The sequence below is a fragment of the Triturus cristatus genome, chromosome 12, assembly GCF_964204655.1.
Source record: "Triturus cristatus chromosome 12, aTriCri1.1, whole genome shotgun sequence".
Lineage (NCBI taxonomy): Eukaryota > Metazoa > Chordata > Amphibia > Caudata > Salamandridae > Triturus > Triturus cristatus.
In genome coordinates, this window is record NC_140595.1 from 110,955,283 (window position 1) to 110,971,603 (window position 16,321).

The window sequence follows — 16,321 nt, forward strand, 5'->3', positions numbered from 1 at the left end:
ATTTGCACCATAGACTGGATGTTTACCATAAGGCGCCCCTGGACAGTCACCTTAGCGCTGGTAGCACTCCCTTAAACACGTATAAACAATTTTGAATGTCACATTGAGTGCACGTTGATACTTTGTTCTGTACTTCTTTTCCGGTATCGCCAGCAGCACAGGAATTTGCCACCCACCCGGCATAAACAGAAGTGCCACCAAGAGCAGCTAAAAGCTGTAGAGCGTTGCAAGCGGAGTTACTGGATGATCCTAAAGTAAAAAGTGAATAATACCCCATCAGATGGAGATGGGGCCGCTACCAATGATATTGTCAGGCCAAAGGGGGCCATGAGAAGTATGCAATGGCGACCCCTTCATACCGCAAGGGACAGTTGGTATCCTGACTGCTTAGGGTTGGCCTTACCGTGCTATGTTGTTGCACAGGTGCACAACCATTAAAATATATGGGGCCGCAGCCCCAATGTGGAATACATAGCACTGGATGGCTAATAAAACATCACTGTGATGCCCAGTGGCTTGAAACAGGTTCAGAATGGGTGTCAGCGGTTAGCCCTAAACGGCGCTGCACACGTTTCATCACCTAAGTTAACCCTACCTGTGCACTGCATGACAGTATATGAATAAACTTGCAACAGTTTTTTTCCTCACAAATAGCGTGTAGTTTGTTTTATTTTTGGTGATACAACTCTGGGTGTGTCACAGAAAGTATGTGTTTTAGATGTCACATGACAGAAGGGCTAGGGGTGGAAACGCTAAGCAGGAGGCAGTCATTAACGTACATGGATTTTTAGGTCTTACTTAACAGTGCATTATTCAGCCAGACCTATCAGCATTGTCAATACTTGTTTTCAGATGTTATTCTCCTATCCTAGAGATGGCACTCCTCTGGCCTCCTCCACCCTGTGGTTTGGCCTTCCCAGGGCCTATTCCACCCTCTCAGGAGATGGCACTCCTCTGGCCTCCTCCACCCCTGTGGTTTGCCCCTCCAGGGCCTGCTCCACCCTCTCAGGAGATGGCACTCCTCTGGCCTCCTCCACCCTGTGGTTTGGCCTTCCCAGGGCCTATTCCACCCTCTCAGGAGATGGCACTCCTCTCCTGTTCCCGCCTCCTCGTTCCTGTTCCCGCCTCCTCGCGGGTTGGGCCCTCCCTGTTCCCACCTTGGCTCTCTCACATGCAGCGCTCTCTTGTCCCCGCCTCCTCTCTTTGGACGCCTCCTCTCGGTGCACGCCTCCAGGTCTCTCAAAGTTGGGCCCTGCGTGTCTCCGTGGGCCTCAGTTCTCGTGGGGGTGGCTGACCTCCATGTCCCTCCCTCCTGAGAGGGCGGCTCCCTCCTTGGGGATCTATCCCTCTTGTTGTGACCCTGCCCCATTCTATCCCCCTGCCTCAGGGGGTTGTCGCCTCTCTGGCCTCCGTGCCTCCTCCTCGTGGGGTGGCTCTCTCCTCAGGGGGTGTCGCCTCCCTGGGCCTGAGAGGCAGCTTGGCCTGCCCTCCTCAGACGGTGGACCTCCCCTCCGGGGGGCGTCACTTCCCTGGGCCTCTCCTGGGTGCCCCGCCTCGCCCTGGCTCAGCACGCCCCCCGTGTCCGCCTCCTCTTCCATGTAGCTCCTCCCACCTCAGTACTGCGCTCTCCCCGCTGTAAGATGGCGAAGGCGTACGATCACCTCTTCAAGCTGCTGCTGATCGGGGACAGCGGGGTGGGCAAGACCTGCCTCATCATCCGCTTCGCCGAAGACAACTTCAACAGCACCTACATCTCCACCATAGGTGAGGGGCCGGGGGAACACCGACACCCTCAACTCTACCACCGGCGGGAGGGTTGGTGGGGGGCCGTCCCTTGGGGGGAGATGGTCCACACTCCTGCTGGCCCCTCAGGCGTCGGGTCACGGCCGGTGCGGATCTCTCCGTGGAGAGTGAAGTGGTCTGTGTCGTGGGTCTGTAAACGCACAAGCGCCTCTTTCACCACAGGCAGGATGCTAGAACTTTGTATGAACTATTGCGCACTCTGCTCCCTTCCTATTGATGACGCTATGCTCTTGGACAGCGCCTAGAAGACTCCCCCGGTGTGCACCCTGGCGCTCTCTATGTTGCCTCGGTTTCTACCTCATTTCTGCCATCCCCCCCCCCCCCCTTCCCAGTGCATCTCTCCTCTATACACAGTACCACGCTGCGGTCCCCCGCCCCACCCATTGCATCCCCCCTGCCATTGCATCCCCTCCCGAATTCCCCAGGCCTTACCCAAACTTTACCCATTTTAACCCCTTCTTTGCACTGTACTCTCAATACCCCTTCTCCCCCCTTCATGCTCCCAGCCGTCCAAGACAGCAAAACACAAATCGCCGTTGTGATTTTGGTAGCCAAACTTTGGGTGACAAACTACAAAAGTCACAGGATAACTGAAAATGTTTTTTTTTTTTTTTATTAACCCGTGTACATTTCTTATAGGTTTACACTTAGCTCAAGTTTTCCGGGCCCCTGCATGCGTAGCTCATCCATTCCTCGATTTATCTTTGTATTTTGTATTCCTCATTTCCTAATGGGATAAACAGGCCAGCAAATCGCAGAATGCGAGTTAAAACCCTAGAGCATATGAGCTACTTATGCATAGGTCTGGGAAACACATGAACTCTGCTTCCAACCCTATTTAAGTGTGGGACACAACAAGGAAAGCAACTCTAAAAACAAAAATCATCAGCTAGTAGAGAAAAGAACACACTGAACAATGAAAACAACACAAAAACATACAAAGCACACAATAGCCCGCTAGCTACAGGCGCCTATGGTTATTTGAGTGTAAATGCTACACAGTGTGCATACTTGTACAGTATTCCCTTTCTGGCCGGGGTGAGCCAATGCTGGAAATCCGAGAAGGAAACTTCTTCCATTAATGAGTCACTGGCTCCCACGAGGGAGACTTCCCCCTTCACTGAGCAGAGCAGCCCTGCAATCCTCCTGCCCCCCCATCCCACCCCCGGAGATGTTAAATATTTCCACATTGAGGCACACGCAGTAGTGTCATGTGTGTACATCTGATCGACCCCCCTTTCGAGGCTGTGCACGTTGTGTCCCCCAGGCTAGTGGGGTTCTGAGCTGCATAAATGTAAGGACTGAGTTGCAAACCAACTAGGGCTTTTAAGGCTACCTTCTGCAGGCAAATGAAAGCCTGGATTAGCCGAGGAAGCTTTGTCTGCTATTATTAAAACTGTTATTTAACCACCATTGGAGCATCTTTTCTCTCACTGTCCCACACTAGCACCAACAGGGCAAACAGCGTCTGTGATTGTTGGCAGTTTTAGACATTTTCTTTTTCTGCAGACCGCTTATATTTTAAGTTGACCCATTTCTGATGTGATTTCCCCCGTTCTGGTATTTTCAGCCAGCAAGAGCAGGCCTTGTCCGTTCACTTTTCTTTGATAAGGTCCTGGTTCCAGCGTGCTATGTGTTGTTGGTCGAGAGACACTGGAGAGGCTGAAGTTGCCCAACTGCTTTCATTTTGCAGTCCTACAGATTCGAGTAATTCAGCCTAGCCTTTTTTCCACAGAATCTTGCTATTTTTATTTTTGAGATTATTATAAACCCAGGAAATAAACCGGTGGCCGGCAATGACTCAACTGTATGCGCCTCCTGAGATAGTTTTGTTTGATAAAAGTCTATTTAAAGTGACACTGCCCTGGAATGTAATATTATTCTTAACTCTTGCTTCAAACAATTCAACGGACATTCTTTTACGAAAAATGGTGATTATGTGAGGACATTTCTAGATAAAGGGCTGCAGAACATAGCAGAGTGGTGTCGATTTTCATGGGGGAAATCTATATTTCCTATGACAATTCCACCGGATGTTCCTCACATCTTTCCGCATATAGTTCACTTAGCCTGACATTGAAGTTGTTTGCTATGTATCAGTAAACAGTGTAATTGAAACGTGGAATAAAATTGCCTCTGGTCCACCAATAGAATCTCTTATAGCACACTTAGTCTGGCGTGCGGCCACCTTCGTGGTAGAGCTTGTTTTCTTGTGTGTACAGATTTCACAACCCTCCCCCGATGGATCAGAAGATGCCACGATTATGTTTTTATATAACTTTACTTAATTTAAGATGGCTGCTTGTGAAGTATGTGTGATTCTCTGTGCATCTTGGTTGTGTACCTAGTGACATTCTACTTTAAGTGACGCTTTCAATGTTAGCAGGAGTGCTGTGAAGTTGGTACAGTCCATGTCCACCCAGTAAGGCTGGTGGTAAATGAGTTGATACAGCCCATTTGAGGCATGGAATCTTTCCAGGGGTGGTTGGATAATGGTGTATCACCATTTTTGCAAGTGCATGTGTCATGGGTGATGTGTGCGGATTTTATTTGTGTTTTTGCGCATACCATGCAAGGTTGGCAAATGGCTTATGATCATGGTACTGCCCTGTGCCATTGGACTCTTCACAAGTCATGTGTAGCTTGTCATTGGCTGATGTAGTGAGAGTCGTGTTTCTAAAATACTAACATGTAAGATGTTCTAGCCCACACTTTCCAAAACTTTCATCACAATTTCTCTTATTAATATCCTCATTCAGAAATGAATTGGTTATCGTATTTGGCAGAGTTGCCACAATGACCTTACACGACCCTACTCACTTTTTCTTGTACCACATTGCCTCCCAAATTTATCCAGCAATACAAAACTTGATATTACTGCATTGTGCTCCGCAATGACCGAAAAGTGGTTGCTGTATTACGTCAACACCCAAATGTTGGTTCGATCCATATGTCGCCTGTAAGGTTGGAGGATGACTTGTAATAGAGGTACCATAAGGCTGCCTGCCAGCGACACTGGTCTTGGGAAACGTTTAGGACTGCCGTGCTGAGTTTGTTACCAAGTTCCAGTTTAGATTTGCCACATCTGATTTACAGAAAACCCCCCTTTTCACCAAAAAAGGGTTGCCTTCTCGTGGGAGCTTGGGACCAAGCATTAACATTTTTTTAATCAAGGAGGGAAATTAGAGCATCAGTTGTATGTGAAAGAAAAAAGCATTGGTAAAGCCAAAAGGTCTAGCGTTGGCTGCCAGCCTCTTGGCTTTGTCAGGCCTCGCCTGAGACAGCACATGTTTTGTCGCATGCAAGACAGTTTGTTAACTAAAAGGGGCTTAGAGCCAGCCCATTGATTTCCATTCATAGGCTTTATTGTTACTTTTATTTGCTGGCCCGCGATTGGTCAGCGCATGCTAGTTTCACTTTCTCTTCACTTATTTCTCACTTCCATGGGTCATGGACCAAGTAATGATTGCTTCTTTTACTGTCCTGGAGCTGGGACCGATGTACTTAAAACAAAAAAAAACATAAGTCTCTTCTGAAACAGCGCATGCGCTGTTTGTGAGAATTTCTTCAATTTTCTTTCCCTTCTCCCCACTGTTGTCTTTATTGTTGCTTGTTCCCCATCGCCCCTCGGGTGCCGTTCTTTGTCTACTGTTGTTACTTCACCATCCCTGCTCCCTGGTTTTGGCTTGCTCTGTTCCCCCTTCCCACCTCCCGTGTCCTTGCTTGCCCCACTGGTTGTTGCTCGCCGCGTCCAGCGAGAGCCATTTGACTTTATCAATGTGTTTTTTAGCCATGTTGCAGAGCAGCACAGCTCCTGTGCAGCATAGCTGGAAGTAAAAACAAAAGTGTTGACCATGTCAGTGCAATTTTTTTAAAACTTTGTAGCCATGCTGCTCAACATGACAAAAAAAAACTTGACAATGCCAATAGAACTCGCATAGGCGAGACCTATTGTTTTGCGAGTGCTTGTTTTCTTTGGTCATTGTTGTTGCAAAACTTAATTGTTAGGGACTCCACCAGGTTCTCCTGAATATAAAAAAAACCGAATAGCTGATGGTAAAAATATTGTTTTGGTCTCAAAAACACACATTGTCATAGTGGTGACTGGCACTTTGTTTATATGTGCTCCTTGTGAAAGAATCCAAGGTTATCGCTCACAGTGATGTAAGCCCATTGCAGAAGTGGGCTTACCCACTGACCATGTGATATAGTGGTGGGAAGAAAATGTGAATTGATACAATAGACCAATGGATGTTTTGAGCTGGCTGAAAGCTCCTATAAGTAAGAATGCTATACACTTAATTTTAGTGAAATCAAAAAGCCTTTGCTAACACCAGACCTAAACATCAAAATTGAAGTTGAAATATTCAAATTGCTAAATGCTAGTAAAAATTACTCATTTACATAAAAACCGGTACTTAGAATGGATAAAAGGCTAGGTCTGACAGTGGTATTCAGGCGTGTAAGGCAAACTGCATGATCCAATAGCTTGCTAGTTCTTTTAATGAAGGGTCCTGATGTCCTTGGTTCGAAAGGTCCTCACCGAACGGGGAAGCAGGAACAAGTGGCGAAGAGGCTCAGCGACCAAAACTTTATTTCAAGATTCAAACAAACTTTTCATGTGATATCCAGGGAAAACTGAACACAAACATTTCCTCTTGTTGTAAGCACAAAAAGCTCTTTGGAATCCGTAGTGCCAAGCCGCAGGGAGGTAGGTGCTCATCAACGTTGTACGCTGCTTAGTTGGTTTGTTAATGGTTGGGCATTAGTGTGGACTAGGCAGATGTAGTTGAGTGGAGCTGTCCTCGCACTCCGCTCCAGTGCTTCTCTTCAGGGCTTGCCAGGGTGGTGTGGTTGGTGGAGCTATCCCCGCCCAACAGTGTCAAGTATTTCTCTTCAGTGTAGCCCAGGCTGGTTTTGTTGTGCAGACCTGCCGCCACTATTTCTCCTTGGTGAGGATCAGACTGGTGTGGGTTTGGGGGAACTGACCCCCCCCCCCCCCCCCATCCCATTACAGGCCATAGTACTTCTCATCGTTGTGCACCAGGCTGGTGAAGCTGTATGGATCTACCTCTATGCCTGAGGACCCCAGTATTTCCCCTCGGTGTGGACCAGGCTTTTGTGTTTAGATGAAACTATCCCCAGGCCTACATGTCCTAGCATATTTACTTTGTGTGGCCCATTCTGTTACTTTTGGGTGCCCCATCCCTCTCCAAGAGCCCCCAGTATTTCTCCTTGATGTGTGCAATTGTGGTGTGTTTGGGTGGAGCTACCCAAACCCTTCTGGGCCACAGTATTTCCTCTTGATGTGGCCCGGCTGGAGTGGCTGTGTGGGGCTAACCCTTCCCCTACAGGCCCTAGTATTTCTCATAATCGTGGACCAGGCTGGGCCATTTGGGTGGAGCACCCTATATCCTTACAGGTTGTAGTACTTCTTGTCACTCTGGACTAGGCTGGATGGTTGGGTGGAGCATTCTCAAGAAGTACTTGGGCCTGTACAGGTAATCAGTGTGGACCAGGCCCGTGTGTGGTTGGATGGTGCTACCCACACCCCCAGATGTCCTGGTGTGTGTCATCACTGTGGACCAGGATGGTGTGGTCAGACTTTGTCATTGGCCGGGGACGTCCTGTACTCCAAAGTGCTCTTCTCCTTCTGTGCCATCAGTGACCCCATTGACAGATCACAGTTTTCCTTCCAGCTGGGTACTGCTACTCGACGCGTCTTTCCACAACAATGCAGTGCTTGGTTCCCAGTAACTGTACACTGCCTGTTAACCAGGAACGAAACAGCTGCAAGAAACTTGGGCCAAGTTATCAGAGATGTGCCCCACACATACAAGATTTCAGGCAGTGGTGTTAGTTTCACCATGGTCAACAGGTGTGATATTTCAACCGTAACACACTACTCCTTCAGAACAAGGGATGTGTAGAAGCGGGCTGGCCTAGAGAGGTATACATAAGTTCATAGACAAGCCTATGCCTCTGATAGACTGGAATGGCTGGAATCGAGTAAGCCAATGGTGAGCTCAGATGGCACTATAAATACCCCCCATCTTTGCTATTGCCCCACAGGCTGGTCATAGAGGGCATTTTTTAATTTTTAGTGTTTAATGGAACTAGACGCCCTTACTTAAAATCGGTGCCATACTTTAGTGGAAGTATCATTTATTTTTGAGAGAGTTCTAGGAGCAGATTTGTATGTCATCCTTTTCCATGAATTATGGAGTCGGGGTTCTACTACAGGTGATAGTAACAAGCTCAGGGTGAACTCGAGGCTTGACTTAAAAGAGCCGAAAAAAGGGATTGTGGGTGGACGGGAAGTCGAGAGTTTCCAATGAAACGGAGACGCTCTTTGAAGGAGGACGACAAGGATGCCCCTCATGCGTCCTCTTGCGCTAGCTGTTAAAGGTATGAGGGAGCTGAAGGACCGTAAAGATAATTGCAAATAGGTAGTCCACGGGTTGAGATTTGTTCCCTGGCTTCATTGATGGGGCAGGTCGCGGTTTGGGCGTCCCACCTTAGCACTTGCACTGCATGCCATCAGAATGGACCATGGGGCAAAGCTCCATAGGGCTCCCCTAGTTGATGTCCGTCTGCATTTAGGTGCTTTTGGGTAGCAGAAGGAAGGCCTAGGACCCGGCTCTCTTGGCATCAACCTCACAGTACCAGCAAGAAGCACCAGGAGAAGTCCAGAGCATGAGAGACTAGCATTTCCAGAATTCAGCCATCTAGCTTTGGATGTCCTACAGGAATCTGAATGCATGCCATTTTGTGCATGTATTACGGCTCCACAAAATACACCCGGTGGCACCAAAACACAGCCCCATGACTGAAGCTCTTTTCCAGCGTCCTGTCCCTAAATAAGTGCCAAAAGAACCTCTTCGGCCATTGTTCAGAAGCTTGAGTCTGCAGTGAAGCTACAAAAGCTCACACCAGGGCCCACCTATATTCGGTCTCGAGGCAAAAGTGGCTAGTAAACCAGGGAGTAACGGGGCAGGTAGGAAGTTGACTACGCAGAGTTGGTGGGATCCAATTTACTATCCAGAATTTCAGATGCCCAGAACAGATATGAGGGGAGGACTTTGGGCTTCATGTCAAGTTTCGCGAATGCCGGACATCCTCCAAAAAGTGGCGGATATCCCGTCAGCCGTAATAACCGTGCACTACTGTCAGCGGCACTCAGAATATGGTGGATTTTACATCTGCCACTTCTTGGCAGATGTCCTACTTTGTCAGCCTTTAAAGAAGGTCCTTTGTCATGATCTGAGTTGCAAAAGCGAGGGAGAGGTGGTAGCTGGGCAATGCACTTAGCTACTGGTGAGCAGTGAGAACATCCGGATTTACAAGTAAGCTTGTGTGAAGGTGAGAGATAACAGATAAGCAATGTGTTTGATAGTGTGATGGGGCCACAGCAATTCGCCTTTTCTTGCCACAGATTTTAGTTTACTCTAAACATAATTTTGTTCCTCCGTTGCAAAAATTAATTTCCGTGCCCCCACCCCCCAGTTCGCGGGTTTCTGCAGGGTTGGTGGAGGACATAAATTAAGCTGGGGGTTGGATGCAATTAAATTAAAACACTCTTAAAGCTGCACTATTCAGATGTTGCCCATCTAGTCGAAAAGGCTCTTCAGTCCTAAAACAGGAGTGATTTTAAAGCTGACCTGACTTGTACAAGGATGCAAACTCGGTTTAGAAGAATGCAGGAACTTTACTTCTGCCAGTTATGACGATTGTTGGGTCCAGAAATATTTCTGAAGCGGCCGCAGTGGCCCTGATTAAAAAAAGAAACTCTTTCCGACAACTCTGCGGCTCCAATAACTTGGATACAAGGACTCTGTGGAAACAAGAACTATTAACTTCTCTACCGGATACATGTCTTGATTACTGCAACAAGCTGCTGATAACGGAGATAGTGTTTGTCCAAGACATGAATTCCTTGTCTTTGTGCCTTACAGGCCCCTTATCGGTCTGGCCAAGGCCTCCCTATTCATATATGTAGCTTAGTTTGGTCTGACGGACAGCTGGCCATTCCCTAGCCATGCTGCTTTCTTGTTAGCAAAGTCTGGCGTGGCCAAGACCAGGTGGATCCCTGCCTCTCTGACCTGGTGGAGACGGTGGGTTCCTTGTCCCTCTAATCCTGTGGTCTTCAAACTTTTTAAAGCCAGGCTCCCCCCCTGTAAAAAAAAATGTTTAAATCACTGCACCCCCCCCCCCCGAATTACTTACTATTATTCTAATAAATTTGCAATGTTTAATTATGTATAACATGTTTAAATATTGCAGTTAAGTTCTGTTACCCTTTTTAGGTCTCGCCTGACCCAGCGCATGCGCTGGTCTGGCGAGATTATTGAGAGGGCTCCAAAAAGTGCTACTAGGCCAGCCTAGAGGTACAGTACACGTGCGCGGGCGCGCGCGTCGCGCTTTACCGCGATTACTTTCACTTTCGCGGCGGCGCGGCCGCTTTGATGTTCTCCGTGAGGCTTCAATAGATTGAAGCAGTTAAAACAAGCATTGGCATAGCCAATAGGTCTCGCTTTTGGGACCTTATAAGTGTTTAGTTATGCAACTGTTGCATGGCTAAACACTTATAAGGTCCCAAAGGCGAGACCTATTGGCTATGCCAATGCTTGTTGAAAATGCAATCAATCACACACTTGCCAAACATACTATTCTGGTCGGCCGGGCCGTAGTAAAGTGTAAAAGTATCCAGAGCGTGATTATCAGTAGTAGTGGGTGGGTTTAAGGAATATTTGGAGTCCCTCCCTTTTGACACTCACTCCCCGCTGGTAAATGACAAAAGGTGTTCGTCGTGGCCCATTACAGAGTGGTTTACCAATACCCATTGTTTCCTCTTGAAACAATACATCAGCATAATGCTTCTCTTTATCAGAGCCTGGCGCCTCCTCTGGGATCAATTAAGGGGCACCCCAGGGCAGCCCGATGATGATGATATGGTTTACTTTGGAGCGATCCCTCTCATAAGCTTCCAATGGGATACCCAGGACGGAGCTTCTCTTCATTTAATCGTAGATTTTATTCCACCAGGATGTCCATTTCCAAACAAACCTGTGTTTCATTTAAAGGATCTTAACGGGAATTGGGTAGGCAGGTGGAATTCAGTTTCAGCTGTCGCGGGTGATGAAAAATGCCGAATGGTTTATTCTGATTGGATGGGGAGACTTCCATTTTGCTATACAAGTATGGACCGGAGTCTGTGATGACGTTGAGAACAGCTCAGACGATACATAACCCCAAGGTGGGTTGGACCTCTGGATTTCCGAACATAGGTGTAGTGGTTGAAAGAAATGACAAATTTGCTACAATTCGAATATTTGTGTTTGGAGACGTTCCAGAGGATAGGGCTAATATCAATTGCCCTGATGAAGTTCTGATGGCAGAATGGCACGCATTGCCTGGGCTAATTGAGGATTAAACGCAGAGAAGACTCTGTCCTGTTTATTGCTTTGGAATTTTATGAGCAGGATCACTCCAAGAAAAATAATATAGTTGAAGTGGGATAATATATAACGATTGGAACACTTGTAGTGTGTTTCCCCCCAGGTTTTTGGTACTTTCTTCTTAGAAACTGCAATACTTAAGTATACAGTGAAGTTTGCATAGTAAAACTTTTAGGTTTGCATGAAACCTTAGTCTAGAATGTAGCAGATGCACGTATAAAAATGGGTAAATCAGATGTGGTCTTCATGATTGCATAGATGGTGTAAACAGGCGCCGGGTCACCTAAAGGGGCATTTTATCGTTTAGATGAATGTTCTTTCACACCTCTCAATGGTGCCGTATGAGAGGGCCATCTTATGTGCCATAGGGGTGTTTTTTCCAGATTCACATCACTGCCCTGGTGAAGGAATTTTTGCTTCTTGAAAATTGAGATTTCTAGCACCAACCCGTCTTTGGAGCTGGAGCGTGTGTTTATCCTAGGATGTGTAATTTCTGTGCTAGGTATGACAAGTTTATATTAGTTTTCAATTGGGATTATGACGGTGGATTGATATAGCTGTTGGTTCTGACAGCTATATTTAGCACGTACAGCTCAACTGCTTAGCGTATATTTGGTAACTTTTCTCTCTGTATCGTGGCGAAGGTGCCGTAGTCCTTGTAACAACCAGACTCTCTGGGCTCGTACCCGCAGGTGCCAGTAAAAGAAGCCATATGTCAGGTTAATATTAATGCTGTCAATGGTTGTATTTTTTCATATGGTAAGTAGTGTGTGGATTAAGTTGACACCATGGGCCAAACTCACATTGCGATCGACTGAATGTCCACCATCTTGTTTAGTAAGAACGGATGCCTTAGATTGATCACCTTGTTTAGTATGAATGGATACATTTGGTCTGTTCAGCAGAGAAACTAAGGCCTAGGTGGGCATGGGGATGGGCCCCTTGCCCATCAGTAGACCGGAATGCTTCTCTCCAGACAGTAGCCAACAATGTCTATGGGTATCCTCTCCAGACAGTAGACCAGCACAGTCTACTGGTACCCTCTTCTCCAGTACTGGCTCAACTGCAGGAGCAGTGGGTGGGGATGCGTGGACTGCAAATGCCTTAAATGGTTTATTAAAGCAAACACAAGAAGATGATGGATGGAGCACTAAAACTTTTCAGACACTCCACCTCACTTCGCCACCCCAGTTCAGACCCAGCCATATGCATATCAGTCTTGACCCTGTGCCTCATGGGAACAGTCCAGCCTGCACTGCCAAACCAGGTCTTCCCTGGACTGTAAACAAGCATCCTGGGACCGGTTTCGGGGTAACACTCCTCATCAGCCAGGCTAGCTTGAATCCAGTGGCAAAGTGAGTAAGGGACCCACATCTGCGCATACCCTGCCAACTCAGTGCAAACACAAGGAGATGATGGATGGAGTGCTGAAACTTTTCAGACACTCACCCCCAGTCACAAGATCTGGGTTGAATCCATCATCATTCTTTAGCTCACTTCGCCACCCAGTTCAAGACCCAGCCATATGCAAATCAGTCTTAACAGTGTGCCCCGTGGGAATAGTCTAGTCCGAACTGCCAAGTCAGGTCTTCCCTGGACCGGAAACAAGCATACTGGACCAGTTTCGGGTAACACCCCTCATCAGCCAGGCTAGCTTGAATCCAATGGCAGGTGAACAAAGGACACACATCTGGGCATACCCTGCCAACTGAGGGGTGTTACCCCGAAACCAGTCCCATGATGCTTGGGCATTGACGATCTTCACGGTGACTTTGGCCGCGATGGGGAGGAGGGAGATGGTTCGATAGTTCTTGAGGTCCGTGGGGTCTACTGAGGGTTTCTTGAGTAGGGGGTCTGACTTCTACGCGTTTCCAGCCATTGAGAAAGGTGCTGTCTTGAAGGTGGTGCTGATGATGCGTCGTAGTTCTGGAGCGATGGCGGCTCTGTGGTAGATGTGCGGTGGGCAGGTGTCCGTGGGGGCCCCTGAATGGGTGCCTTTCATGGTCGAGGTGGTGTTTTCGGTGGTGACTGGGGTCCAGGAGGAGACGGTGGGGTGGCTGGTGTTGCTGGGGAGGGAAGGGGGATGGGTTCCCCAGGGCTCGTCCCTGAGCCCCACCCTTTTTAATGTCTATATGCGACCTCTAGCGGAGATAGTCCAGTCTTTTGGTGTGCGTATTGTCACCTACGCGGACGACACCCAACTGGTGGTCTCTCTGGACCACACCGAGGAGTCGTCCAACACCCTGGGCCTCTGTCTAGAGGCCGTTGCTAAGTGGATGCAGTCCTCCTGTCTCAAACTTAATGGGGAGAAGACGGAGATTATGTTATTGGGCAACTCTCCCCCGTCCACGCTGGCTTCCATTTGGCCCACTTGCCTCGGTGCTCCTCCTCCTCCTAAACCTCAGATAAAGAGCCTTGGAATCTGGCTCGATAAAGCGCTGGACTTTTCGATCCAGGCTACCAAAACTGCCTCTACGTGCGTCGGTCTAATGAAAATGCTCCGTAAAGTCCTCCCTCTGCTTCCTTTCCAGGCGAGGAGAATCATGGTTCAGGCCCTGATACTCTCCCGCCTGGACTATGGAAATGCTCTATACCTAGGTGCTCCGGCATCAGTGACCAATAGGCTTCAAATCACACAAAACTATGCCGCTCGATTACTATTTAACATCCCCCGTTGGCAGTCAGCTAAGAAAGCTCTAAAAGAACTGCACTGGCTCCCAATGGCCGCCAGAGCTCAGTTTAAGGCTATGTGCATTGTACACAAATCCTTCCATCGTACAGGCCCTGCCATTCTATTCCCCTTAGTTATGCCTTACGCTCCATCTAGAGCCCTTCGCTCTGGTTCACTGCACCTAGCAACTACAACAAAAATCAACAAAGCCCGATGGGGTGGCCGTTCCTTCTCCCATACCGCCGCGAGACTCTGGAATTCCCTCCCCTTAGCTCTCAGAGAAAATAATAACCGGTTGGCATTTAGGAAGGCTTTGAAAACCCACCTGTTCGCAAAAGCGTGTTGGTCTCACCCTGCGGCCCGCCACAGTGATCAATTAAAGCGCTGCGAGGCCTCCGGGTAGTTACGCGCTATATAAATATAATTTTTCATTTCATTTCATGTGGTTTCGGAAGCAGGTGTCTGGTCGTTAGTGGTCGTAGAGGCCCTTGATTTTTAGATGGAAGTAGGATCCGAGCTTGTTGCAGAGTTCCTGGAATGGGGTGATGTCCATGGTTTCGCTGGGGGGGTTTGGTGAATTCCTGGATGACGCTGAAGAGTTCCTTGGAGTTGGCGAGGATCTTGTTTTGGATGAAGGTCCTTTTGGTGGATCTGATGCGTTGGTGGTGTTCCGTAATGGCGTTCTTTTAGGTGGTGTGATCTTCTGGTGTTTTGCTGTTTCTCCAGTTCTTCTCAAGGCGTCTGCAGGTGCTTCTGGATTCTTGCAGGTCGGTGGTGAACCAGGTGGCCTTTCTGGGGTGCTGTCTGTCGGAGTTGCGTAGGGATGCAAGCTCGTCTGCGCAGTTGGAGATCCATCTGTTGAGTTCTTTGGCTGCGAGGTTGGCGTCAGTCGAGGTGGTGGGAGCGTTGCAGTCGAGGGCTGAGTTGCGCTGCTCCTCAGTGATTTTGCACCAGTTCCTTCTGGGAGGGTGTGGTGTAGGTTTGGGGGTGGTGGGTTTGTTGACGTTGAAGTGTACGCAGTGGTGGTCTGTCCACGGGGGTTGTGTGGTGTGGCTGAAGTGGAGGCTGTTACCTCCTGCGAAGATGAAGTCGAGGGTGTGTCCTGCCTTCTGGGTAGGGGTGGTGATGAGCTGTTTCAGTCCGATGTTGGCGAGGTTGATAACAGCTCGCGCACAAGATTTGGATCTGCAAGGAGTGACTTTAACCCCTTCTGTGCCCCGCCCTTTCCCCGCCCTGTGCCGGGCGTTGAATTAGCGGGCGGGGTTCATGACGAGATAGTCTTGTCATGGGCACAGCGCAACTGCGCTCCATGACGAGACTATCACGTCATGGGCACTGAAGGGGTTAAAACAACGGTCTGATCAGCTAGCCGTTTCTAGGCTCACAATGTTATCCCTTGAAAATTGAGTAACAATGTCTTTTGAAATCTACTCTGATGGATGCAATTGTTTATTTTTGTCAACAATGCCCGGTTCTGCCATTAGTTCTTATTTTATTTCTTTATTTTTTTTGAGTTCCTTTTAAATGGACGCCATACCTGTATGCAATTGTTTTCCCTAAATGCTCTCTTGCCCATCATCCATTCATATAAGATCATGGGGCACAGGGTGTAGATAGCATTTAGTAGACTTATGCTCGATGACCGCTACAATTCTTCGTTTGGATTAATCTCTCAAAGCAGTCACCTTGTTAGTACCTTAATATTGAAAACTACCAATAATGATAAAATTGGTGCGCCATAATGTTCAATGATTCTAGTCCTTGTTAATATAAGAGTACGTCATACATGCTTGCATTACTTGTATTCAATTATTTACAGGTTTTTAATTATGAGAAAAACATCAAATCCTCATTCATATTCGGTTCAGTTAATAATTATAACATATGTGCCCTCACGACCGTCCCAATGAAGGTTACGATATTTCATTGATTTCAGGCTTGGCAGTTACTAGTTGTGACAAAGGTGCCAATACATGTTTCACAATAGCTATCAGTTCTCAGGGCATTCACATTAATGGGCGAGTCACCAAACGTTTGCGGTAAAATGTATTAGAAACATATTTACGGTATCCCCATAGTAGGCTTAGTATGAATCTATAGATCATGTGCGATAACTTTATTGCAAAATAAAAATACGAAGTCCTGTAGTCGTAGTTAAAGTAGGAGCATTGTAGTAACCCATGAAATGTCAAGTCAGCAAGCCTGTGCAGGGTGTGAGATTCAGGGGAGTAGTGAGAGATGTAGTTAACTGCATTCCAGCAGAAGTGGGAGAGAAAAATTGGTGAAATAATTCACAGATGGTGTAGTCTCAGGGTAGTTATTGTAACAGTAGATCAAAGATGGAGCCGAAGATGAGGCAGAATATGTGGTATTGCACCAGTGATCAGAT

At 47.7% G+C, this 16,321-nt stretch overlaps 1 protein-coding gene across 2 annotated transcripts in view; it reads left to right on the forward strand.

The window, feature by feature from the left end:
• The first annotated feature begins 1,535 nt into the window (after nt 1-1,535).
• Nucleotides 1,536-16,321, forward strand: part of RAB13 (RAB13, member RAS oncogene family) — a 56,124-nt gene continuing 41,338 nt past the window's right edge. Inside the window, exon 1 of one of the 2 annotated variants that reach the window (XM_085639398.1) lies at nt 1,536-1,764. In XM_085639398.1, the coding sequence (XP_085495524.1) occupies nt 1,641-1,764 (124 nt within the window). In that variant the 5' untranslated portion in view covers nt 1,536-1,640. The remainder of the gene's footprint in view (nt 1,765-16,321) is intronic. The other variant, XM_085639397.1, reaches the window with a different exon arrangement.